Here is a 25,166-nt window from a genome sequence, read left to right as displayed (position 1 = left end):
GCGGAGAAACCCTGGATTATTCTCTTGTTGGCTGGTTGTTGGAAGGAGCTTGCTGAATGAAATAAAAAGCTTACCCGGCCTCCGTATTGCAGCATTGGTGCTGGAAGTACCCTGCCTGTGAGCTCTGTCATTTCATTGTGGACAACAATACCAAATTCTTTAAGGTATGGATCCGGTCCACCCACCATGCTGTTACTCTTCACCTAAAGAACAGGAAAGCCTGCGTATATAAAAACCAAAGAGTAACTGTGTCCTACCAGGAGTTTTCTATTGTCTTGTTTTCTCATCTGAAAGCTAGCGTATCGTGAAGACCGTGCCTTACTGACCAGTCTACTGATTTCTTCCTGTCTGTCAGGAGCGGATCTTGCTGTAGCTTTGATCATTGTGGAAGTCTGATTGTCTGTGAGCTTCTTTATACATCGCTGTCCTGCCACGATATTACAGACCTACAGAGAGGCAAAAAGAAATTTGTTTGTGTAATGGGTTTCTATATAGTAAGCCTTTGCTAAATTGTATCTTACCTCTTCCACTCCCCAAAACATGAAAATGCTATTACCTAGTGAAGCTTTCTGCCTAAAATATTTTATTTATTTTTTTAAAGATTTATTTATTCATTTGAGAGAGAGAGCAAGAACATGCAAAGGGGGGAGGGGCAGAGAGAGAGGGAGAGAAGCAGACTCCCTGCTGAGCCAGGAGCCCAATGCTGGGCTGGAGTCCACAAACCCAAGATCATGACCTGATCTGAAACCAAGAGTCAGACACTCAATGGACTGAGCCACCCAGGTGCCCCTGCCCAAAATAATTTAGAAATTAATACTAAATTCTACTACTAGTTTAGGACATGATTTTTTTTTTTAACTCATTCAAGAGATTGGCAGATTTGGCAAAAGAAAATTCGGTTTAGCTTACCTCAAGTGGCAAATATGTATGTTTTTGTTCTTGTCCCACTTGGAGACAGGGAAGATGGGGGTATTTCAGTTGCAGACTATACTTCTGCTTAAAATACTGAGCTACTGTACATTCCATAGCTTGACCATTTTCTAGCTGTAAAGGAAAACTATGGGAGAGAATACCTTTTTAGAAATGTCTTCAAGTTCTTTTTTTCTTAAACAAGCAAACAAACAAAAGCCTAACATTTTCTACCTTGATCAGTCACTTAAAAAACAAAGGTCAATCTTTATTTGACCAGTTTCACTTAAGTCATTTTAGTATTTAATGAGAAAAGTGATTCTTGGAATTTTCCATGTTTGTTGAAGCTAGGATGAGAAAAATATTAAATTAAAACTTAAAAAGAAGTTAAAACGAGAAGAAGCTGCAGAACGGGAAAATACAAACTCACTAGAGGTCAGTTAACACCTACAGATACATATATAATCTCTAGCTGGCTTCCTATAAATTATTAAAATCAAATAAGGACTTGGGATCATCCACAGAGGAGTTTTATTTGCTTAAGATAACTTTTTGTAAAATGAGTGTAACATAGTTATTGGGGCCACATTTCCAGATCCCCAAACGAGGACAAATATATGTGGATTTAGAGGCAACAAGACCAAACACATGAAACTGAGACTGTGCCAGGATATTTGATATAAACTGGAGAACAAGATTTAAGATATTCTCTTTCTTTGGTTCTTTCAGTGGGCAAATTATCTTAAATACTTGGTACAATAATAACTTTAACCTGCTTTCTTAACTGTTACAGCCCCACAAAATAACAATGCAGCAAGGATCATCTATGTGATATTTAAATCTACGTGCTTTTAATTTTCATGCAAAGACTATATAAATCTATAGGTATAATTATTTTTACAGGGTTATGTGAAGTAATTAATGAAAAAGATACAGTTCTTGAAACAAAAGCTACAGTTCTCAATAGTGATTTCATAAGGTTTCAGTAATGTTTTTCCTCCTAGAGAATGAAGTCAATAGTATAATATGGAGAATACATGGAGTATCACTTTCTAACTCTTAAGAAATTCACATCAGGTGCATATAGGTTCATACTGAAGAATTTATTAAAATCATACTGAATCAATATACCACATTTATCCAGAGGTCACCCAAAAACTTCTACTATCTAGAACAAAGCCTTCCCAATGATTTTGATGTACACTAAAGTTTAAAAATTGAGAACCGTGGAACTAAACAAAGTCAGACTAGAATATAAACAAACAAAAGGCTTCTGACTAACCAAAATAATGTAAAGTTTATATATTTAAGTTCATGCTCTTTACTTGGAGGAGCCAATATTTATTTATGTCAGACATCAGTTTAAAGATCTTGATTACAAGAACAAAACTTACATATATAGTAAATATATACTTTCATATATATTTTCTTATTTTGCATAGAAGTTGGGTGATTAGAAAAATAAGATTGGAAAATGGAAATGAGTAGCTGCTAGAGGCATGCCATATAGACTGAGGAGCTGGAAGAAGTGGCAGCCAGCTTCAAAAAGAGAAAAAGCCAAACAAAACCCAAAGCAATATGTTCTCATGACAGCCTTATATGACTTATAGGACTTAACAGATCCTTTGGGACATGTGTTGAGAATTATAACAGTATAATAAATGATGCTTATTAATGATGACTCTGCATTGTTATATAAAAGTTGATCTGTGTTTGGCATCCTTTGTTTAAGAGGTGAAATGAATCAAAGGCAAGAGATATGTTTTTTAAATGTCTCTATCAAAAATATTTAAAACACTTTTTAAAGCTCTGGGGCTTAAAACGGATGATCTCAGGGATTTTGAAACTTTCAATATGGGATACCATTTTCTCAAATCACAGCAGCTTCTTCTGTTACCAAAAATGTAACAATATCATTTTCAATGTGGTTAACATACGTTTGATGACTGGCTGGCCGTCTAGTCACATTACAAACTCGATATTTTCGTTTCATCTGTCCACAGTGGGTCACCTCAACTTTAAGACCTGAAGTTAAAAAACAAAAAAGGCAAAACATCAGGTATTAATTAAAATCACAGTGACAAAAACAGGCTCAAATGTCTTTAGAACTTCAGCATTGTGCGGGACTAAGGTTGCAAGGACATGAGAACCATTTCATCATGTACGGGCAAAAAGTCTCAGCTCAGAAGAAAAACTTAGAACCCAGATGACTTAAAATGTGCAACCTACATAAATTTATTAATTTGTTCAGTAAATATCTACTAAATACCAATAATTCTGGTATTTATTATCAGGTCTAGAGCTAGCCTTAATGAAGCTTATGTTGTAGTGAGAGAAGATAGCTAATAACAAGAAGAAAAGAAATTCCAAAGGAGAATAAACTTGTGTTACTTTTTTAAAAGCTAAGTTTTGGGAAAAAAAAAAAGCTAAGTTTTGAAAAAAATAAAAATTACATAAATAAAATAAAATGAAAGTTTTTAAGTGGGTAAAGGGTAAGAGTGCCTGATGGGTGCCAGCTACAGGACAAGAAGCTTTATACATCTAATTGCCTTTAATTCTCACAACAAACTTAAAGATACACATTATTTTCTTTACCTTAGAGATGAATAAATTAAGACTCATGATGAGTAAGTAACTAGCCCAGGGTCCCATTGATAGACCTGGCTGGGATGGGATGGAAACCCAGGTGTGTCTGACTCCAAGACCCTGCTCCTTGCACTACATGGAGCTGCCTTGCTGAGACTATGGTAATGCAAATACCTACCTCTGATTTCTTTGGTAAACTTGACACGCTGGGAATCTGTTAGCGGTTTGGTCTGTTCATTGATGTTCTGAATGTCTAAAACCTCACACATGAACTCAATGATAGGCTGAGCTCGGTAGAAAGCAGTTGCAGACACTAACGAACAGAGAGGATGGATACTTAGCTTCAGTTCAGAGAAAGGGAAAGTACCAAAAAAAAACTAGCCAAAAAAGTAAAGAGTAAAAGGAGAATTCTAGCATACCGTCAATATTGAGCATCATATTCCACATAGCAGGTCTCACAGACTGATGAAAGCCAAACCAAACCTCTCTGCCCCCTCCCAGAGGGTGGTAGTAACCTTCAGGAGGTGAGAAAAAAGAACGACCCACCGGAGTGTACCTGAAGAAATGAGTTTGCATGTTTCACCATCAAAAACTCAAAAGGTCTTTCATTTTATTCTCAACTTTATAAACAAACTTGAAATCAAGTTTAAACTGTGACTTACGCAGAAACTTTTCAATGGCTCCAGTGCGACCTACTGAAAAAATCTGACATTTGTGGGAACGAACTCAAACGAAGGTACTAACCTCATGGAGGGAAGGTGTCTTGTGATTACATCAAGTGCTTGTACTGAGTCATCTGGGACTTCATTCAAGTGCCCAGCCAAAGCTTCTAAAAGCAACTGAAGGCTCACAACTGATACCCACTGAACAGACACTTTGAAGGTTTGGTCTTTACCCTCACCTGGAAGGGTCACTTCCATATCAACCTAAGGAAAAAAAAAAACATAGTTACACATATATATTTACAGAGTATGAAAGAAAGATCCCAGGAATATTCAACATAGTATATGCATAAGGATATTTATTTTTAAGACTTTCTGTAATTGCAAAACATTGGAAACAACTTGAGTGTCCATCAAGAGGGAATAATATAATATTAACTATTATGTAATAGTTTGAAAATAAGGTCTATGTTTCAACACGGATGAACCTTGAAAACATTATGCTGAGTGAAATAAGCCAGACACAAAGGGACAAATACTGTATGATTCCACTTATATGAAGTACTTAGAATAGTCAAATTCATAGGGACAGAAAGAGGGAGGGGCGGAAGGAGAGCAAGAGCGAGAGAGAGAATCTTAACCAGGCCCCACGCACAGTATGGAGCCCAACACAGGGCTCAATCACACAACCCTGAGATCGTGACCTGAGCCGAAATCAAGAGTCAGATGCTTAACAAACTGAGTCACCCAGGTTCCCCAAGACCTAAGGTAGAATAGTGGATACCAGGAACTGGGGGAAGGGGATGGGAGAACTTAATATTTAGTGGGTATGTACTTTCAGGTTGGGAAGATAAGAAAATTTTGGAGATTGATAGTGGTTATGATTGCACAACAACATGAATACATTAAATGCCACTGAATTGTACACCTAAAAATGGTTAAAATAGTAAATTTTATGTTATGCATATTTTACCACAATAAAAAAGAATTTGAATTAAGTAAATAATAAGGTATATGTAAATGTACAGAAATGGAAAGATCTCCCAGACATATTGTTAAATGAAAAAGCAAATCCTAGAATGATGTGCAAATAAGAATATACATAAGCATATGCATAAATAGCTAATGCACATAAAAATATCTGAAAGGATACATACCAAACTATTACAGTAGTTTCCTCTAAAAAGGAAAATGGGATTGGGGGATGCAGGCAGGTAGGGAGGCAGGAAATTACAGTATTTCTAGATGTCTAAGTAAGTTTATAAGGAGTATATGTTTACATATTGCTTTTCTAATTTAAAAACTAAACTTGTAAAAGAAAAAGTTATTGTGGCATTATGAATATTTCCACAAGTAGGTGTTAGATAATTTTCTATAATCTATAAAAACTCCATTTTTCAGATTCACATAGCAAGTACATTAGCAATGTGAAAACCAGAATATATGTAATCAAACTAATCTAATTCCAATAATCATAATCAACCTAAATTCTAATGCTAATCTCATCTTCAATTGTTGATTAACTACAGGACAAGGGAATATGGACACAGTAACAAATCTATCATCACTATGTGAAACAACTCTAAGAATCAAGTTGTTATTGGAAAGGGAAACATTTTTGTCCTATGTAAATGACGTAAGTCTAATACGCACTTCTGGCTGTTAACACTTACCCTATCCCGTCCAATTGGCAGTGGATGTGCTGTGTACATGTTTCTTTTGCCATCATAGCCAGGCTGCCGGTCACCAAATATTTGCATCTTGAAGTGCCGCACCATTGTATCTACTACCTCTCTTAACAGAGAGAGTGGCAGTTAGCTTTGAGAAATGGTGAGCAGTAAGAAAACTATCACCATACCTTAATCACCTAAACTGAGTTCAAAACTACTTGGAAAAAGTAAGAGTTATAGTTATAATTGACTTCAGTAATTAAAAAAATAGTTAACAACAGTCAACTAAAGAAAGGTAGCCACGAGAGAACAAAAGCAGCTACGAGATGATAAGAAAAGCAGGGAATAAAAAGAGAGCCTAACACTTATGGCATCCTCTCAAACTCTTGCCTTTCACAGTCCTCTCCCATGACCAATACAGCCTTACCAGAATAACCTATTTTAGGTATCTAAGTTTGGCATGAATATTCATAATTGAACCATGATAAATTTGTTAGCAAATAAACATCCTCATTCAAACCATCCTCATGGTTTCAGAAAAGAGAGTAGGCAGAAATTCAGAAATGTGAGGGCCAATAAATCCAAGTTGCATCATACTCAAAGGAATAAGTCAACCCCTTTGCCTAATGCTGGTAATTTATTATTTTTCATACTGTCTGTTTTATTCTGTTATTCATACATACTGTTTTATTCTGAAGTGCTCCTGAGCAGTGTAGAGAAGGAAATGTAAAATACTGTCATTCCATAAAGATTACCAAAGTAGTTTCTTTTTAGAATGAAAGCCCTTTCCCTCAATCAAGCATGCATAGTTTTACCTAAGTGTTCTTGTCTATATGCCAGACCACACCGTATGCAGGCTCTGAAGTAAAGGCAGTTGCAGGATAACTAGAGTATGTGGTTTAAGATGGACAGATCTGCGTCTGTGAGATTTTGGAATGCTAGAGTTAATAGAAAACTCTATCTTACCAATGTTTAGTGAGTGCTACATGCAGGAACTATATCTTAAAAGCCAAAACATATCACAACTAGCTAAGGCATTAATATTCTGCAAATAAAATCTATGGAAAAGATACATATTTATAAACCAAATCACACAACTGAAAAAATTGATGGAAAAGTGTAGTATCATATATTACCAATTTAAAAAAAAACTATCTTAAGAATAATACATTTTCATATAGGAAGGATAATTTCTCATCTTATATTCTTAAATTACAACCATAGACAGTTATATAGTGAAGAGATACTTTCACATCTATTCTCACTTAATCTTTGTGAGACAAATAGGCTGATGATTACTGTTTCCAAAGTAAAAAGAAAAAAAAAATTCAGAATAGGCAAGTGATCTGCCCTTGGTCACACACTGATTAAGTGGCAGAGCTTGGACAAGTTATTGAATCTTCCACTACCTGTTTCTTTTCATTTGTAAAATTATAATAATCATAATACCTACCACAAAAGTTTGTTGTATTAAGTTGTATTAAGTGAATAAATACACACAGAATATTTAGAACAGTGCTTGTCACACAATAAGCCTACTTACTCTGGTGTGTTCATGGATATGACTCTAAGAATTTTCCTCTTTCCTGGATTATCAAATTTTTCCTCTTTATTAGATTATTTCCTTCAGCATACAGATATGCTATAGTTTCTCTCATCTTCAAAAAAATTAAACTTCCCTGACCTGACTTCCTCTTCATTTGAACCTCCCACTTCTCTGTTCCCCTTTGTGTCAAAATCCCTTAAAGGAGTTGTCTCTAATTGCTCTTCTCCTATCTCTCTTAAACCTTCTCCACCTTCCCTGCATCAAAACTACTCTTACCAAGGTCCCCAGAGGACTCCACAATCCTAAATTCAGTGCTCCTTGAACAGTAAATGATAAATTCTTCCAACTTAACACATCTTCCCTTGCCTCCTTGCTCAGTCCTGGTTTTTGCCTATCCCAGCGGCCTCTCCATGCCAGTCTCCTGGCTAATAATACTTGCCTCCCCAATTTTAAAATACTGGGGTACCCCAGGACTCAAGTCCTGGAGTCTTCTTTTCTCTAACCACATTCACTTCCCATATAATCTTACCCAGCTCATGGTTTTACCACCAATATGGTGATGACTCTCAAATGTTTGTCTTTAGCATGGACCACTCCCCTGAATCCAACCTCATCTATTCAACTCCCACCCTACTCAACATCTCCACTAGGATGTCTAATAGACCTCTCAGCCCTAATGTGTCCAAAACAGATCTCCTGATCTGCCAGCCCTGTTGACTTCTCCCATAGTTTTCCCCATCCCAATAAATGGCAACTCCATTTTTCTATTTGCATAGGACAAAAACCCTGGGATCAATCACGACTCATTTCTTCCCTCATACCCCATGTTCCCACCCATCAACACATCTTGTTGACACTACCTCCAAAAATTATTAAAAATATCTCAGTGGCTCCCCTCACCCCCATTCTCTACCTTCTTTCCCTTATTTATTTTTCTTCATAGCACTTATCACCAACTAACATGTAATATGTTTTGTTTGCTTACTCATTTATTTTTGGTCTTCTCCCCTATTAGAATATAAGTTCCTCAAGGGTAGAAACTTTTGCCTTTTTTGTTCATATTGTATTCTCAGGGCATAGAACAATACCTGGTACACAGTAAGCACTCAATAAAATATTCATTGAATGGATTAATGTTAGCCATTAACACCATTTCTATTACAATTGATCTCAGTTATACAATAGCCAAGCAATTATGGGCTTGCATGAGATTAAACTGTATCAGAAAGCCATATTATTGATCTATAATGAGAAACAAAAATCAAGCAGCATAAAATATTGTACTTGACAGCACAGGCATTCTAAGAAAAACAAGAATCTGGGGCACCTGGGGGCTCAGTCAGTTAAGTGGCTACCTTTGGCTCAGGTCATGATCCCAGGGTCCTGGGATCAAGCCTAACGTCAGGCTCCCTGCTCAGCGGAGAGCCTGCTTCTCCCTCTCCCTCTGCCTGATGTTCTGCCTACTTGTGCTCTCTATCTGTCAAATAAATAAATAAAATCTTTAAAAAATAACTGCTCTCATTAAAAAAAAGAAAAGAAAAGCAAGAATCTTAATATTAAGGATTGCTTAACTATCATGGCATGAAAACAGAAAAAAGGTAAGTAGGTGTTCTTAGCATTGTAAAAATATCTACTACAGGACTACGTCTTCACACTTGGTAAATCCCTGCCACACAGACCACAAGACTTATATCATCTCATCTAGACCCCTCTTGGGTAATGTTAGAATTAAACAGAGCTTCTCTCTGAGCTTACTTTTTTCAATATTCCAAGATGATTTTTCTGCCTTTATACTTATATTTTTCTCATGTCCAATACCAATACTTAATAATAAAATATGAATTTACAGATAATTTTTTCCTAAATTTTATTTTTAAGTAATCTCTACATCCAACATGGGGCTCAAACTCACAACGAGATCAAGAGTTACATGCTCTACCAACTGAGCCAGCCAGATGCCCCTGAATTTTCAGATAGTTCTAATTTCCCATAGACACTAACACTTCACCTATTTTTACTTATTTTATTATTTAAATTTCTACTACCATTGGACAATAAGAGTGACTTTCTTCTTCATTTGATAAGTATTTACTTATTGAACAGTGATGTATCCAGCACTCTGCTAGAATCTGTGGAGGATAACCAAGTACGAGACAACAAAGCTGCTATCAAGAAACTTACCATCTTAGAAAACAAAGCTTACATGTTGAAAGAATTTAGAGAACAATATGATACATAATAAATAAGTTATATACATTTAAATATATAGAAGTCTACTTTTTCTAATCCTTACCTGTTGACTCTCCGAGGCCGCTTTTCTGGTTTAATATCCACATCATAGTGATACACATCTATTTTAGGAATCTGAACCTGAAAATGATTGGCTAACAGTCGAATTGGTTTTCCAACAGTTCCAAGGCCAGGACGACGAGGTGGCTGAAACAGGCTGGCTGGAGGTCCTGAAGAGATTGAAAGATATTTGATGTGCTATTTGGTCATAAAGGATAATATTCCCTTCATGATCATGATGATAACAATAGATATAATTACTGAGATCTTATTATTCACTGAACATACTCTGATATAGAGTTTGTGATATCTTTTAACCTAAGGATTTCTAGATTTCTAAATATTTTGCCATGTGGCTATCATTTTGAATCTGGGGGACATTAAAATTATATGGACAGTATGATGAACTCCTCTCAGATATAAGCTACTGTAGAAAACCTCTTATGAGCATCAGTAGATCTATAGCTAGGTTTACAAATTTATATGCATTTTTAAAAAAGATTTTATTTTTAAGTACTCTCTACACCCAATGTGTGGCTCAAACTTACAACCCTGAGATCGAGAGTCTCATGCTACACTGATGGAGCCAGCCAGGCACCCCAAAATTATATGCATTTTAAAATAAAACCATCTCTAAGCTCTAGGGACTATCACCATGCTCAGGCTGGAGAAGATCCATTAATCCTTCACAAACTAGCCTACATTATTAAAATTTGTACAGACAGGAGGAGATTAACAGCAGCTACATTTATTAATTTACTTGCTAATTTAGGTAGTGAAACAATACCAATAATGCTAGACTTTATTGTTTATAACCTAATGTTTGTAGAATCTGGACAATGTGACATTTGTTTTTGTTTTTTTTTAAGATTTTATTTATTTGACAGAGAGAGACACAGCGAGAGAGGCAACACAAGCAGGGGGAGTGGGAGAGGGAGAAGCAGACTCCCCGTGGAGCAGGGAGCCCGATGCAGGGCTCGATCCCAGGACCCTGAGATCACGACCTGAGCCAAAGGCAGATGCTTAACGACAGAGCCACCCAGGCGCCCCCAATGTGACATTTCTTGATCATAATGTCTTGTTTATTTATTCAACATTTATTCACTTATTACATGTCTAACCTGCTCTAGAGATTCAGGAAAAAGAGCTTCTGCCTTAAAAGAACTCACAGTCTAGACCAGTGGTTCTCAACCTGGGGGAGATATTGTCCCCCAGGATCTGACAAATGTCTGGAGACAATTTTGGTTGTCACCACTCAGAGGGTGCTATTGACATATAGTGGTTAAGGGCTAGGGATACATCTAAACATCCTACAGTACACAGGACAGCTCCCCACAACAAAGAAGTATCTATCCAAAATAGCAATAGTGTTGAAGGTGAGAAACCCTGGTCTAGACAGAGCAGTCATTCCAAATTATTCCATTGATGGTTCATAAAATATTCCACAAAAAGAAAGGATCAATAAGCTAAAGAAACTGCGTATTCTCTCCCCTTCTCAAAATTCCAATGTACATTATTGTATTAGATTCGCTAATGAGTTTTATAATAAATAAATCTATTTAACTAATCATTTAACCCAACTTATTTTTTTTCCCCTAAATGCTCTCTTTTTAGAATCAAATATCTACCAATATTCAGGAGATAAGGATTGAGGAAATACAGACTGGGAAATATTTGACTCTAGAAAACCTTACTTCCTTCTGATGATAATGTCAAGTAGACACACTGGCCTAAAAAATAAACATCTTTTCTGCTATGAATAGGTGTTGAGTAAAGCGGGCTGTGATTACAGTGGAAAGTTACAACAGGTTCTCATTGCCATGGCATTTTGCCAAGAACAAAGACAATTCACTAAGGAGAGAAAACTTTGAAGCAAGAAGATATTCTAGTCCAACATCACTTAGGAAAATCAAAGCAAACACTTTAATGAGATGTGTGTTGACAGATCTCCATATACTAATTCTTAAAGTTATTGAAAAATCTCACATATTAAATTCATTGTTCAATCTTTCCCTAAATTCTACTCATCCTTCAAAACTCAGGTTAGGTGTAATTTCCTTTCTGGAAGCTCCCAGACTGGAAGATGCATCCTTGGTGTACCCAAGACCCTCTGTATAAGGGAGCACTTAGCACAAGTACATAGAAACAACATTTAATTATTGTCTCATCCACTAGACTGTAAATTCTTAGAAGAAATGGACCTCCAGTTCATTGTTATCTCCTCAATACCTCATTCAAGGATTAGCACATTGTAGGGATTCAATAAATGTTGAACTGAACAATACAGGCATACCTCATTTAATTGCATTTTGCTTTATTGTGCTTTGCAGATATTGCACTTTTTACAAATTGAAGGTTTGTGGCAGCCCTGCATTGAGCAATTGGTGCTATTTTTCAAACAGCATTTGCTCATTTCACGTCTCTGTGTCACCTTTAGGTAGCTCTCACAATATCTGAAACATTTTCATTATTATTAGATTTGTGATCTTTGAGTTGCTACTGTAATTGTTTTGGGGTGCCACAAACTGCATCCACATGAGACAACAAACTTAATCCATAAATGTCCTGTGTTCTGACTGCTCCACTGACTGGCCATTCCCCTGTCTCGCTTCCTCTCCTTGAGCATCCCTATTCCCTGAGACACTACAACACCGAAATTAGGCCAGTTAATAACCCTACAATGGCCTTTAACTGTTCAAGTGAAAGGAAGAGTCACATGCGTCTCACTTTCAATCGAAAGCTAGCAATGATTAAGCTTAGTGAGGAAGGCATGTCAAAAGCCAAGACAGGTCGAAAGTAGGCCTCTTGGGCCAAATAGTCAGCCAAGTCGTGAATGCAATGGAAAAGTTTTTGAAGGAAGTTAAGAGTGCTATTACAGCCAACACACAAATGATAAGAAAGCAAAACAACCTTATTGCTGATATGGAGAAAGTCTTAGTGGTCTGGAGAGATCAAATGAGTCATAAAATTCCCTTAAGTCAAAGCCTAACCCAGAGTAAGACCTAATTCTCTTCAATTCTATGAAGGCTGAGAGAGGTGAGGAAGCTGGCAGAAGAAAAGTTTGAAGCTAGGGGTACCTGGGTGGCTCAGTCAGTTGGGCATCTGACTCTTGATTTCAGTTCAGGTCATGATCTCAGGGTCTTGAGATTGGAGCCTTCCCACCCCCTACCCCATCGGGCTCCATACCGAGCATGGAGCCTGCTTGAGATTCTTTCTATCTCTCTCTCCCTGCCCCCTCACCCCTGCTTGTGTTCTCTCGCACACGCGCTCTCTCGCTCTCTCAAAAAAAAAAAAAAAAAAAAGAAAGAAAAGAAAAAGAAAGAAAAGTTTGAAGCTAGAAGAGGTTGGTTCATGAGGTTTAAGGAAAGAAGCCGTCTCCAGAACATAAAAGTGCAAGGCGAAGCAGCAAGTGCTGATACAGAAGCTGCAGGATGTTCTCTAAGAGGTCTAGTTAAGATAATTAAAGATAATTAAAATCTGGCTACAGATTTTCAATGTGGTTGAAATAGCCTTATATTTGAAGAAAAGATCATCTAGGACTTTCATAGCTGGAGAGAAGAAGTCAATGCCTGGCTTCAAAGCATCAAAGGATGGACCAATTCTTGTTAATGGCTAATGCAGCAGGTGACTTTAAATTCAAGCCAATGTTCATTCTGAAAATCCTAGGGTCCTTAAGAATTATGCTAAATCTATTCTGCCTGTGCTCTATAAATGAAATAACAAAGCCTGGATGACAGCACATCTGTTTATAACATGGTTTACTGAATACTTTGAGCCCACTGTTGAGACATACTGCTCAGGAAAGAAGATTCCTTCCAAAATATTACTGTTCATGAAAAATGCACCTGGTCACCCACAAGCTCTGACAGAGGTGTACAAGATTAGTGTTGTTTTCATGCCTGCCAACACAACATCCATTCTGCAGCCCATAAACCAAGGAGTAATTTCGACTTTCAAGACTTATTATTTGAGAAACACATTTTGTAAAGCTATAGCTGTCAGAGAGGGTGATTCCTCTGATCTGGGTAAAGAGAAAACCTTCTGGAAAGGAGTCACCATTCTAGATGCCATTAGGAAAATTCAAGATTCAGGGGAAGTGCTCAAAATATCAACACTAACAGGAGTTTGGAAGAAGTTGATTCCCACCCTCCTGGACGACTGGGAGGGGTTCAAGACTTCAGTGGAGGAAGTAGCTACAGATGTGGTAGAAACAGCCAGAGAACTGGAATTAGAAGTGGAGCCTGAAGATGGGACTGCATGGCTGCAATCTCATGATAAAACTTTAAGGGATGAGGAGTTCTTTGGATGAGCAAAGAAAGTGGTTTCTTGAGATGGAATCTATTCCTGGTGAACATGCTGTGAAGATTGTTGAACTGACCACAGAGGATCTAGAATATACAAACTCAGTTGATAAAGCAGTGAGAGGGTTTGAGAGGATAGACTCCAATTCTGAAAGAAGTTCTATTGCGGGTAAAATGCTATCAAACATCACTGCATGCTACAGAGAAATCATTCATGAAAGGAAGAGTCAATTGATGTGGCAAACTTCATCATTGTCTCATTTTAAGAAGTTGCCATAGCCACCTCAAACTTAAGCAACATCACCCTGATCTGTCAGCAGCCATCAATATCAAAGCAAGAGCCCCCGTCAGCAAAAAGATTATGACTCACTGAAAGCTCAGATGATGGTTAGCACTTTTTAGCAATAAAGAATTTTTAAGTTAAGGTATGTACATTTTTTAGACTTAATGCTATTGCACACTTAGACTACAGTGTAGAGTAAACCTAACTTTTATATGTACTGAGAAACCAAAAAATTCACTGGACTTGCTTTATTATGATATTCGCTCTATTGTGGTGGTGTGGAACTGAACCCACAATATCCCCAAGGTATGCCTGTATCAATGATCTTTGTAGCAGCCCCAGACAGAGATCAAACAGAAACCCAGTCATTCCTAAAACCCAAGAACTGACTCTTATTTTTCACTTAAGCAAAACCACATAATTTATACCAAAAATATGACTGCTTGGAATTGAGTTCCACTTCTGGTGTACAAGGGATCTACTCTGGGTGTGCTAAGACATTTAAAAACAAGGTAAGAGGTAAATAATAAATAATATCAGAGGTGATAGGCGTACTGAGTTAACCCCATCAAAGCATATGGACAAGTTAGCCCTGCACAGTCTAAGGTACACTTAAACAACCATTGTATCATAAATCCAGCTTTATGATAGAAATTCAGAAACAGAAATTTGGAGCAAATGACTTGCCCAAGGACATAGGACTTGATTTTAAATTGTGACTAGAATTTAGGTTTCCTAATTCCCAGCCCAGTGCTTTTTCTTCCCCAATGTACTTCACAATCCTAAGGTTATCTATACCTCTCTGAAGTACTTGATGCCAAAGGAACATAGGCAGAGGAAATTAAAGAAGCGGGATTGATGGAGAAATGTAAGTAGTGTGTGCCTTTTCTTTGGTAATAAGAAAGAAAAGTTAGAAAGTGAGTGGTCACTTCTTTGAGTAAGTTTAGGAGATTTATTTAGAAAAATATAATCTAAAATTTTCCAAAAGCTGGTTTCTTTGGGGAATTCAGCAAACTAAAAGAAATAAAACACAGCGGCTAAGGCAGAACCAAACCCTGTAGGTTTCAATCCTGGTTTTACCACTCCTTAACTGCATGACCTTGGGCCAGTTTCTTAGTCACTGTGTGCCTCAGTTTCCTCATCTATAAAAGACGGGAGGTGTGATAATAATAGCATCTATTTCACAAAGCAATTGTGAGGATCCCATGAAATGATGTATACATAAAGCTTAACACAGTGCCTCATAATAGTAAGTGCTCAATAAATGTTAGCTATTATGATTGTACTTGCATGAAATGTTACAGTCAGTGCTCAAAGGTCCTGGGCTTTATAATGGGCATATCTCCAAAAGTTGGTGACAAAGTCAGAAAATTACATCTTCCAGAAAGGAAACAAATTTTACTCAACACCAATTGGAAGAAGTCAGCCTTAAATGAAGAGGAGGGCAAGAGACTAGGGCTCAGATGACCCAGACTCATCCACATTTCACCACTCAGCCTTGAGATCTTGAAGTCACTTAAGCTCTCTGAATCTCTTTACTCATCTGTAAAATGGAGCTAATGCTACCTTGCCTACCTCACAGAAGATCAAATGAACTAAGAGCTATGAAAGCACCTTCCAAACTATAAAGCAATGTAAAAATAAGTTATGATTAATATAGCCAAAATAAATGGTAATCTGACTAACTATATTTCTAAGTTATTATTGTCAGAAACCAAAATGGGGTAAAGAGAGAGCACAGCAAGACTAAGAATATGTCAGTGATTATTCAAGTGAGGAGGGCACAAAGCACTAGAGTGGTGTGCTTCAATAAAGCTGAAATGCTTCTCTAAGTTCTAAAACAGCCTGGATAAAATATCCCACAAGACCATCAACTCCCTTTGCTCCAATTCTATGCTCAGCAAGCGGCTTATTATTAATTGGGTTTCCAAGGTACCGTGACACCTGAAAAGGGGTTTGCTAGAGAGTAGACAAGAAAATATTCTAGTTAACAGAAAAGATCTATGTGACATTTTGATTTATACACTCGTGTCTTCAAACTGTGCTTACTGAGAATTAATTTTCTACAATCCTGAGCTAAGTCTTCAAATCTGCAAAAGCTAAAATCACCCCCTCCCCAAAGTCCCTAGGAGGTTCCTAACTACCAGGTTGATCCTTTCCATGAAATTCAATTTGTATACACAGTTAGTTACATAGTCTCTTCCAGCATCAGCTCATAAATGCAACAGTTGCTTCAATTATGAATTACTAACTGGGACGGAAGAAGAAACATTTGTTGAATATCTACAAGGCATTAGTCTCCACAATAAGACTCCTCATATACATTATCTCATTTCATTCTCACAACAATCTTGCAGCACATAATTATTATTACCCTCATTTTATAGATGAGGAAATGAAAGTTCAAAGGAATTAAGTAATTTGCCCAAGGTTATACAACTATTAAATTATTGGATTGGATTTGAACAGAAGTCTGTTACATTCCTAAAGACATGATCATGCCTTTGGCTGGGGAACATAGCTGAAGTAACCCTGAGTAATACTCAGATTGAGGTTTATCAAATAATATTAATGTCACAATACCAATTTATTTTTAAAAGGCATATGAAATTTGATTATGGGGGCCTTTAAAAAATATTTTAAGCAACAAATTAAAGTGGGCTTTAATCATTCAGTTCTGTAAACAAGTTCTAAGTAAACAAACCGGCAAAGTTTCCAAACTCAAATGGTAAACTGAATTTTCTGCACACTAAAAAAATGAAATGCCCTACAACTAAGTCCACTATGTAAATAAGGTTTGATATAAAGTTAATTCTATCACAGCCTCTAAACCCTGCTTAGCCAAGGCATTAGAAACCTGTTGGGGTTTGAGGAGGGAGCACCAGGTTCCCAGCCTACAGAGCATTTGTTACAACCTGGAATGGTTCCTCTAGTTTGGGCCGACTGGGAGAGAGAAACAGAGGTCATTCCAAAAGATGGGGAATTACAGTTTCTAAAGCACTTTCACCTTCATTTAATCCTCCCAACCACCGATACCCCAGTTAGAAGAGAACTCAGGGCATTAAAACCTATACTAGAAGGGGCTCACTGGACACTTGCCAGATCACTCCGGGACTGTTGCACAGACTGACAGGTATAGGACCATATTTCCTGAGACTTCAGGGCCTTTGAGAGGGTGGGTACTTTGCCTCTTGGCCTTTGGGAGTCATGAGAAGTGTTTGGGGGAAGTTCTTCGTCCTTATCTGAGGGCTCTGGACCGTCTACCAGTGCAAAGAAAAACACGGGTGTGGCCCCATGCCAAGAATACCCCTGGTAGTAGGAGGGTGTCCTTCCCGGTCCAGTAGAGGCCAGGCCTCAGTTGAGCACTTGGCACAGATCATTCCTTCTGAGGCCCCAAGTGGCCTGCCTCAACCCTGGAGCACAGACCACTTCCCCGAGGTTCGGTTAGGTCTCTCGTCTACCTGGGGACGGGGGTCACCATCCTGGGCCTGCCTCCCTTAGACCTCGAGCCCTGCCTCGTCTCTCCAGGCTGGACCGCGGTCTCCGCCCCCCAAGGCCCGGGTCAGCTCGCTCCGCCTTGTGCTATGGGGCACGGATCCCCTTCCCCTACGCCTGACGGCCCGAACCCAGGTAAGCAAGAGCCGATGGGGGAGACCCGGAGCTACGCGCCCGCCCGCCCACCAGTCCCGGGGCCGCAATCCGGCCCCGGCCCGAGCGCGCTCCTCACCGGGTCCCAGCGCCTCCATGGCGGCGGCGGGGGCCGCCTCGCCCCGGTCCCCGGCGCCTCCCGCTCCGGGCCCCGCCGCCGCCGCCGCCGCCGCGTAACGCTTGATCTCCGGAATATTGGCGCTGGGGGGGTGCGCCGCGGAGACGCGGGCGCTGGGTAGGGGGCGGCGGCGGCGCCCAGCCCGGGGACAGGGACCCGGCTCCCACGGCTCTTCCGGCCTCAGCGACAACAAAAACAATCCCCGCCGCCGCCGCCGCCGCTGCCAGCGGGAGCGGGAGCGGGAGCCAGCGCGCGCGCCCGCCGGGCGGGGAGGAGGCGCGGGGCGCGCGCGGCCCAGGGTCCCGGCTCGAGGAGGGGGCGTGCGCGGCCCCGGGCGCCCGGTCCACGGAGCCCGGCTTGGGGCGGGACAGGGTGGGGCGGGGGCGCGCGCGCGCCCAGAGGGGGCAGTGCCCCGAGGACGTGTCGGGTGCGCGCGCGCCCGTTCGCACTGCCCTGTCGCCCAGGACCACCAACCCGGCGAAAGGCTGGGGCTGGGGCGGGGGTGGGGTGCTTCGTGCGGTGGTCCCAGAGCCTCCCGGGAAACGGCACCCCGCAAAAGATCGGGATTCCAGACCCCGCTGATCCACAGACACAGTTCACCACTTCTGGCGGTGGAAAGTGCCCTATGATTCACATCAGGCACCCCTCCTCCTTCTTCCCACCTCAGACCCCTTCTTTCTCCTCTGTCTCCTCTTTCTCTACTGTCCTGGGACAGAGGACACCAGGGTCACCACAGACGGAGCACTTTTCCTCCATTGCTTCATCCAGATCGCACACCCAGTTGCCCTTCCCTCCCCATGCAGCCTGAAAGCACCCCGGGAATGGACCATGATGCATGATGCATTCTCTTGCTAGTCACACCACAACCACCTCTGGTCAGCAAGTCACCAAGCACTTCAGAAGGGCAAGTCTTGCTTTCTCATATGACTTCCTCTTAGCCGCCAAGAGCCAAGGGAGCAACAACCCACTCCAAGGCAGCATGGCCAGCCCAGCGGGACCAGCGCCTTTGGGGCTTTTAGCTGGAACTTTTGAGTTGGAGAGCATAGCACTACAGCCCAAGAAGCAGTGTCTAGTCAGCAAAACGAGGGAGCTTTCTGCCCACCAGTTAAAAGGGTCCAATGTGTATGTCTTGTTTGCTAGGGCTGCCATCACAAAGTACCACAGACTGAGTGGCCTAAACAACAGAAATTAATTTTCTCGTAGTTCTGGAGGCTGGACGTCCAAGTCCAAGGATGGGTTTCTTCTGAGATCTCTCTTTTTTTGCTTGTAAATGGCCGTCTTCCCACTGTGTCTTCACATGATCTTCCCTCTGTACATGTCTGTGTCAAAATGTCCTCTTCCTATAAGGACACCCATCATGCCGGATTAGGGCCCAACTTACAGACTTTGTTTTAACGTAATGATTCCTTTAAAGACTCTATCTCCAAATACAGTCACATTCTGAGATAGTGGGGGTAAGGATTTCAGTATATGAATTTCATGTGTTCAGCCTGTAACATGTATAATGAGATATTCATTTGAGCATCAAAGCCAGAGAGCCAGGTAATTTTTGCATGTAATGATAAAAAATGTTAGGGGTATACCATGGCCAGGCATTGTATTATGGGCTTCACATGTCATTTAATCTTCACAGTGACTATAAGGTAGATATTGTTAAGGAAACCGAAGTTCAGGGAAGCTAAGGAAGTCAGGCTCTGCGTTACATGATACCGCAGTGAAGGATGGAAGAATTGGAGTTCTAAATCCTGCATTCTAGTTCTGGCTGCTTTCATCCCTGACTGGCTATGGAAGTGGGACTTTTAATTGAGTGATTAGATTCTATAGTGACAGATACTATATTCCAAGTTCTTTCCATAGCACCATACTTCTCTGTTAAATCAGATATTAACTGGAAACAGTAAGAGGGGACAGCAAGTTTGAAGAGGAGGAAGTATTCACTAAATGAACAGACTGGTTTACAGCTAAGAGTATAAGAAAAACCAACTAGAGGTCAGGCTTTGAGTTAAACCTAGTAGCCACCTCCCTTCTTCTCTACTCCAAGCTAAATTCCTCCCATAGTTTAAACAGTGCTGGTGGCTTGGCTGATTTTCCATCTCGCACTTCCTAACAAATTTCCCCCATGTTCTATTTGGTACCCTGAGCAAAGATGATAGCTTGTGTCCTTTACCAAAAGTAGCCGCAGAAACCTGAGTATGAAATGTATTTACCTTGTTTCAGTCAGGACTGCAATGCCTCAATCCCCTGTCTCTCACTCTGTTATCCTTGACCACTCTGATCATCTACATTCTCCTTCCCAAACCCACTCTAGCACCCACTGCCCCCTTCCCAAAGACCCTTCTAAGCCCTCCCAAACCAAAGTTCTATAGTCAGTAAATTCCCCTAGGCCTTGGCCTGTTCAGCAAGCCCTCCCTCCACTTCCTGCTGTGGCTGAGTAGAAGCCATGCCCCATAATACCACTTCCCCCTCAGCTCTCTCTGATGGTGGCTGCTCATTTTCCCACACCCTACATATCTACAGGACAGGGTGGGGGCTGGGTAGAGAATCAGCAATATATTTGCCCCCATTGTCCCAAACCTTGAATTCTCATTCTCATATTAAAACCACTTGCCGTCTGGCCAAACCACCATAGGGCCTCCCTTGGTGGTATAATTTTTTTTTTAAACATTTTATTTATTTATTTGACACAGAGAGAGGGAGATAGTGAGAGAGAGAGAGCACAAGCGGGGGAGCGGCAGGCAGGCAGAAGGAGAGGGAGAAGCAGGCTCCCTGCTGAGCAAGGAGCCCGATGCGGGACTCGATCCCAGGACCCTGGGATCATGACCTGAGCCGAAGGCAGCCGCTTAACCGACTGAGCCACCCAGGCGCCCCTTCCCTTGGTGGTATAATTAACTCAGCCCCTGGTCTTATGTCTCAGTCTAGGCTTAGCTCCCAATGCATTATAAATCCTTGAAGGCAGGGCTCATGCCTTATTTGGGTATTCAGGTTTGTGTGTCTGTTGCCTAACAGGTTATGTGGCACCAAATGCCTACTCAGGGAAATTTATGGAATGAATGGATGAATGAATGAATGAGCAAGTAATGTGTAAACAGTGGGAGCTAGAAATGGTCCAATGGAGGGGCCTAGGTGAAAAACTCTGGGTGAACTTCCAGCTTCTCCAGAGCACAGACTTTCAAATCAGATGATCCTGGGTTCAAATCTCAGTTCTACAGCATACTAGCTCCAAGTACCTGGGACAAGTCCCTTCACCTACTGCTAAAAGAGCCAGTAAGGAGGAAGTCAAATCATATATGTGCATGTTCCTGTGTGCCTGGCCCAATATATGTGCCCAATAGTCACTAATTTTCATCTCTTCCCTCCTTTCTCCGGGCTAAGAGCTGCTCCCCTGCCACTCTCTTGCTGTCCTTTGAGAGACAGTGAACCCAAGATCTCAGCTCAGTCCAAGAGAGGGGAGAGGACTGTCAGGGACTGAGCATGTTTTCACATCTTGTGCCTGAGCCACCTGAGGACAGGGACTTGGCTCACCTATCTGGGGGTGAGAGCCAGAACATGCTCAGTCAAGGTTTATGAATGAAACTAAACCTCTCAAATATGTCAATGCTCCCCTGGGACCAGAAGGAGCCAGAGGGAGACCTCCTATCAGACACTGTGCCAGAAGGCTGGGTTCCAGCCAGCAGCCCTATTTGTGACACTCCAACCCTTGTCTTGGCCACTGGCCTCTGTTGTTTTGACTCCTCAGCCTCTCCTCATACTAACATTGCACAAGTCTGGAGCTTAGAAGTCGGGGAGGAACTTCTTTACAGTTGATCAGTTGGGCCAAGGGCTTTCACTCTTTTTTAGCTGGGGAACCCCTTCCTTATTCAAACAAAAATCTTAAGTGGGAGCTGAAGGGGAGCCACTTGGCTGAGGAGGACAGGGACCTGCACTGGACACTACTGAACCAGACTAGCTTGCCAAGAGATACCACCTGGCATCCAAATGGAATTTCTGCCCACCTGCTCCTACTCTACTGGCAGCCTCATTCTTTTGCATTGTTTTAATTGAGATAAAATTCACATATGATAAAATTCACCATTTTAATGTGTAAAATTCAGTGGTTTTTAGTGTATTCACAAAGTTGTGCAATCATCACCACTATCCAATTCCAGCACACTTTCATCATCCAGAAAGAAACCCTATACCCCAGCCCCTGGCAACCACTAATTTACTTTCTGTCTCTATGGATTTGCCTATTCTGGACATTTCATACAAATGGAATAATAAAGTGTGTGTTCTTTTGCATCTAGTTTCTTTCACTTACCATAATGTTTTCAAGGTTTATCCATATTGTAGCATGCATCAATACTTCATTGTTTTTTTGTTTTTTTAAGTAGGCTCCATGCTCAAGATGGGGCCCAATGTGGCACTTGAACTCATGACCCTGAGATCAAGACCTGAGCTGAGATCAAGAGTTGGATGCTTAACTGATTGAGCCACCCAGGCGCCCCACTATTCCATTGCTTTTAATGCTGAATAATACTCCATTGTATGTATACACAGTGTTTTGTTGATCCATTAATCAGTTGAAGGACATTTGGATTATCTCCATTTTTGGCTATAATAATGCTGTTATGAACACCCATGTGCAAGTTTTTTTGTATGGATACATATAAGTTTTGTGCGGCTATATAACTTTTCACTTCTGGGTATGTACCTAGGAGGAGAATTGCTAGGTTATATGATAACTCTATGTTTAACTTTTTGAAGAAATGTTTTCCACAGTGGCTACACTATTTTATATTCCCATCAGCAATGTGTGAGGGCTCTAATTTCTCCACATTCTTGCCAATATTTTTTATTTTCAGATTTCAAAAATTACACCTATCCTCTTGGGTATGAGGTGGTATCTCATTGTGTATTTGGTTTACATTTCCCTAAGGACGGGTGGTGTTGAGCATCTCCAGCTCTATTACAAAGCTGTCATCATCAAGACAGTATGGTACTGGCACAAAAACACTTGGATTGCATTTGTGATAAAAATAAATGTCTAATATCTGCAAAAGAAAAATAATAACTGCGTAGAAGATGAAGGACCAGAGGGCAAACAACAATGAAACATGACCATCATTTCCTTGGGGACTTCTCTGACTGGTTTTGTTGTCCTGTCAGTCAAACAATAAAAGAACTCCTGGAACTTTAAAAAAAAAAAAGTGGCCCTCTTTTGTATTTTGCAAGCAGGCAGCTTTCTACATATCCATGATCTAGGGCCAGGAATAGAGAGACTTGGCAACTATATTTGATTTTGCCATCTTTACGAGATGGCAAAACTGCTAAGGAGGGCAGGGCATGAGGCTTTGACAAACAAATCAATTAATATGTTTGCTTTTACTTCCAACCTTTGTTTCTACTACACTTTTTAACTGGGACAATTGATTTTTTTTCTTTCTTCTTCAAGATGAAATAAAGGGAATGAATTAGGCAATGAGATAAATCTAATTTGAATTTCAATCCTATAGTGTAATTCTCAAATTTCAATTCTATAGGCCACGTGACATTAAGTCACCTCATCTCTCTAAACCTCAGCTTTCTCATCTGTGAAATGGAGATGACACTGTTTCTTAGGGTTATTGAGATGATCAAAGAAGATGATGAATGGAAAGCACCTAACACTGTGCTTGGCACTTTAAGGGCTCAAAAAATGCCCAATCCCTTTGACTTCTGCCCTAGCCCAGAACAAGCTTTCTTTTTCTATAGGTTGGGGGGAAATAACTGATTTTAGAAAGACCTTTCTAATACCCAGACTTATCCAAAGGGAAGCGTTCTCAGGAAGTAGTGAGCTCCAGGCTCTGAGGGTATTGAAGCAAAGTTTGAAATGATGAAAAAGGCAAGGTCAGATGACTTTTGTGGTTCTTTAGAGTCTATTAAGGTAAAATGAAAATATTCATTGACTTATATGTTACTCAATTTTTTCAGCAACTATTTATTGAATATTTGCCATGTGCCAAATCCTGGGTTAGGTAATGGGGATCCAAGGGTGAGCCAGAGAAGTGGGGTTCCTCTCCTCATGCAGTTCAGTCTTGAAATGAGACTAATAATAAACAGAAAATAAACCAAAAGAATAAGATAAGACCAAGTTTACCAATCATAGAGAACTGTAAAACTCCAGTGCTAGGGGAAAATAGTATATAGAATTCATGGTTTTTTCCCCATGATTCTTTAGTCTTTGAATTTTAATTTTTTTCTCAAAGATTTTATTTACTTATTTGACAGAGATAGACACGAGAGAGGTAACACAAGCAGGGGGAGCGGGAGGGGGAGAAGCAGGCTTCCTGCTGAGCGGCAAGCCTGATGTGGGGCTTGATCCCAGGACCCTGGGATCATGACCTGAGCTGAAGGGAGATGCTTAATGACTGAGCCACCCAGGCACCCATTTTCTCTTTCCTTTTTCAACCAATTTCTTATTTTATCAACTCTTTTTAAAAAAGATTTTTTAATCTTTTTTATCTAAATATCTATCTATTTAATCTAAAAATGGAAGTTTTTTTAAGTTTTTTTAATTTTTACAGTTAAGTTCTATCCTTTCATTGTATTTAATTATATATATATATTGAATTTCAATTCTTTAGTGTAATTCTCTCTCTCTCTATATATATATATATAAGTTTTTCTTCCTTTACAATTTTGGGATGCAGTTTCTTCTAACAAACAAACCAAAATACATCCAGAATCTAGTGTTTGGCTCTGTAAGTGAAGACACTTGTCTGATCATATGCTCTCTTTTTTGTCTTCTTCTTCTTTTTTCTTTTTTTGGTTGAAGTTTTTCAATTTTCATCTTTACAGTTACATTCTATCCTTTCAATGTATTTAATTTTATTTATATAAATTTTTCTTTCTTTACAATTTTGAGATGTAATTTCCTCTAACAAGCAAACCAAAATACACTCAGGATATAGTGTATTGCTTGCTCTGTTCTGTTCACCTGTCTGTTTATATTCCTTTTTTTTTGTCTTTTAATTTTCAGTTTTACAGTTACATTCTATCCTTTCATTGTATTTAATTTTATTTTTGTACATATACAAGTTTTCTTTTCTTTACAATTTTGGGATCTAGTTTTCTAACAAACAGACCAAAATACACACAGGATCTAGTGTATTGCTCTGTTCTGTTCAACCTGTCTG

General features: G+C 39.9%; 1 protein-coding gene across 4 annotated transcripts in view; it reads right to left on the bottom strand.

Annotated features, from left to right (window-relative positions):
- LOC113928830 (protein argonaute-4) overlaps positions 1-18,233 on the bottom strand; it is a 37,512-nt gene extending 19,279 nt beyond the window's left edge. For 2 of the 4 annotated variants that reach the window (XR_003521979.2, XM_027604977.2), the window contains exons 1-10: positions 17,974-18,233; positions 9,667-9,832; positions 5,831-5,951; positions 4,240-4,421; positions 3,915-4,051; positions 3,674-3,808; positions 2,847-2,934; positions 910-1,057; positions 327-446; positions 75-203 (exon numbers count right to left, since the gene is read on the bottom strand). Coding sequence is in view for 3 of the 4 variants with exons in the window: in XM_027604977.2 (XP_027460778.1) it covers positions 75-203; positions 327-446; positions 910-1,057; positions 2,847-2,934; positions 3,674-3,808; positions 3,915-4,051; positions 4,240-4,421; positions 5,831-5,951; positions 9,667-9,832; positions 17,974-17,992 (1,245 nt within the window). In the remaining variant the exon portion in view is untranslated. Of the gene's footprint in view, positions 1-74; positions 204-326; positions 447-909; positions 1,058-2,846; positions 2,935-3,673; positions 3,809-3,914; positions 4,052-4,239; positions 4,422-5,830; positions 5,952-9,666; positions 9,833-17,973 lie in introns of those variants that run through there. The other 2 variants (XM_027604986.2, XM_035727105.1) reach the window with 2 other exon arrangements.
- Between the last annotated feature and the right edge of the window lie 6,933 nt (positions 18,234-25,166).

This window comes from Zalophus californianus, chromosome 4, assembly GCF_009762305.2.
Source record: "Zalophus californianus isolate mZalCal1 chromosome 4, mZalCal1.pri.v2, whole genome shotgun sequence".
NCBI classification, from domain to species: Eukaryota; Metazoa; Chordata; class Mammalia; order Carnivora; family Otariidae; genus Zalophus; species Zalophus californianus.
Note: the sequence above shows the minus strand (reverse complement) of the source record. Positions and strands in the feature narration are given on the sequence as shown.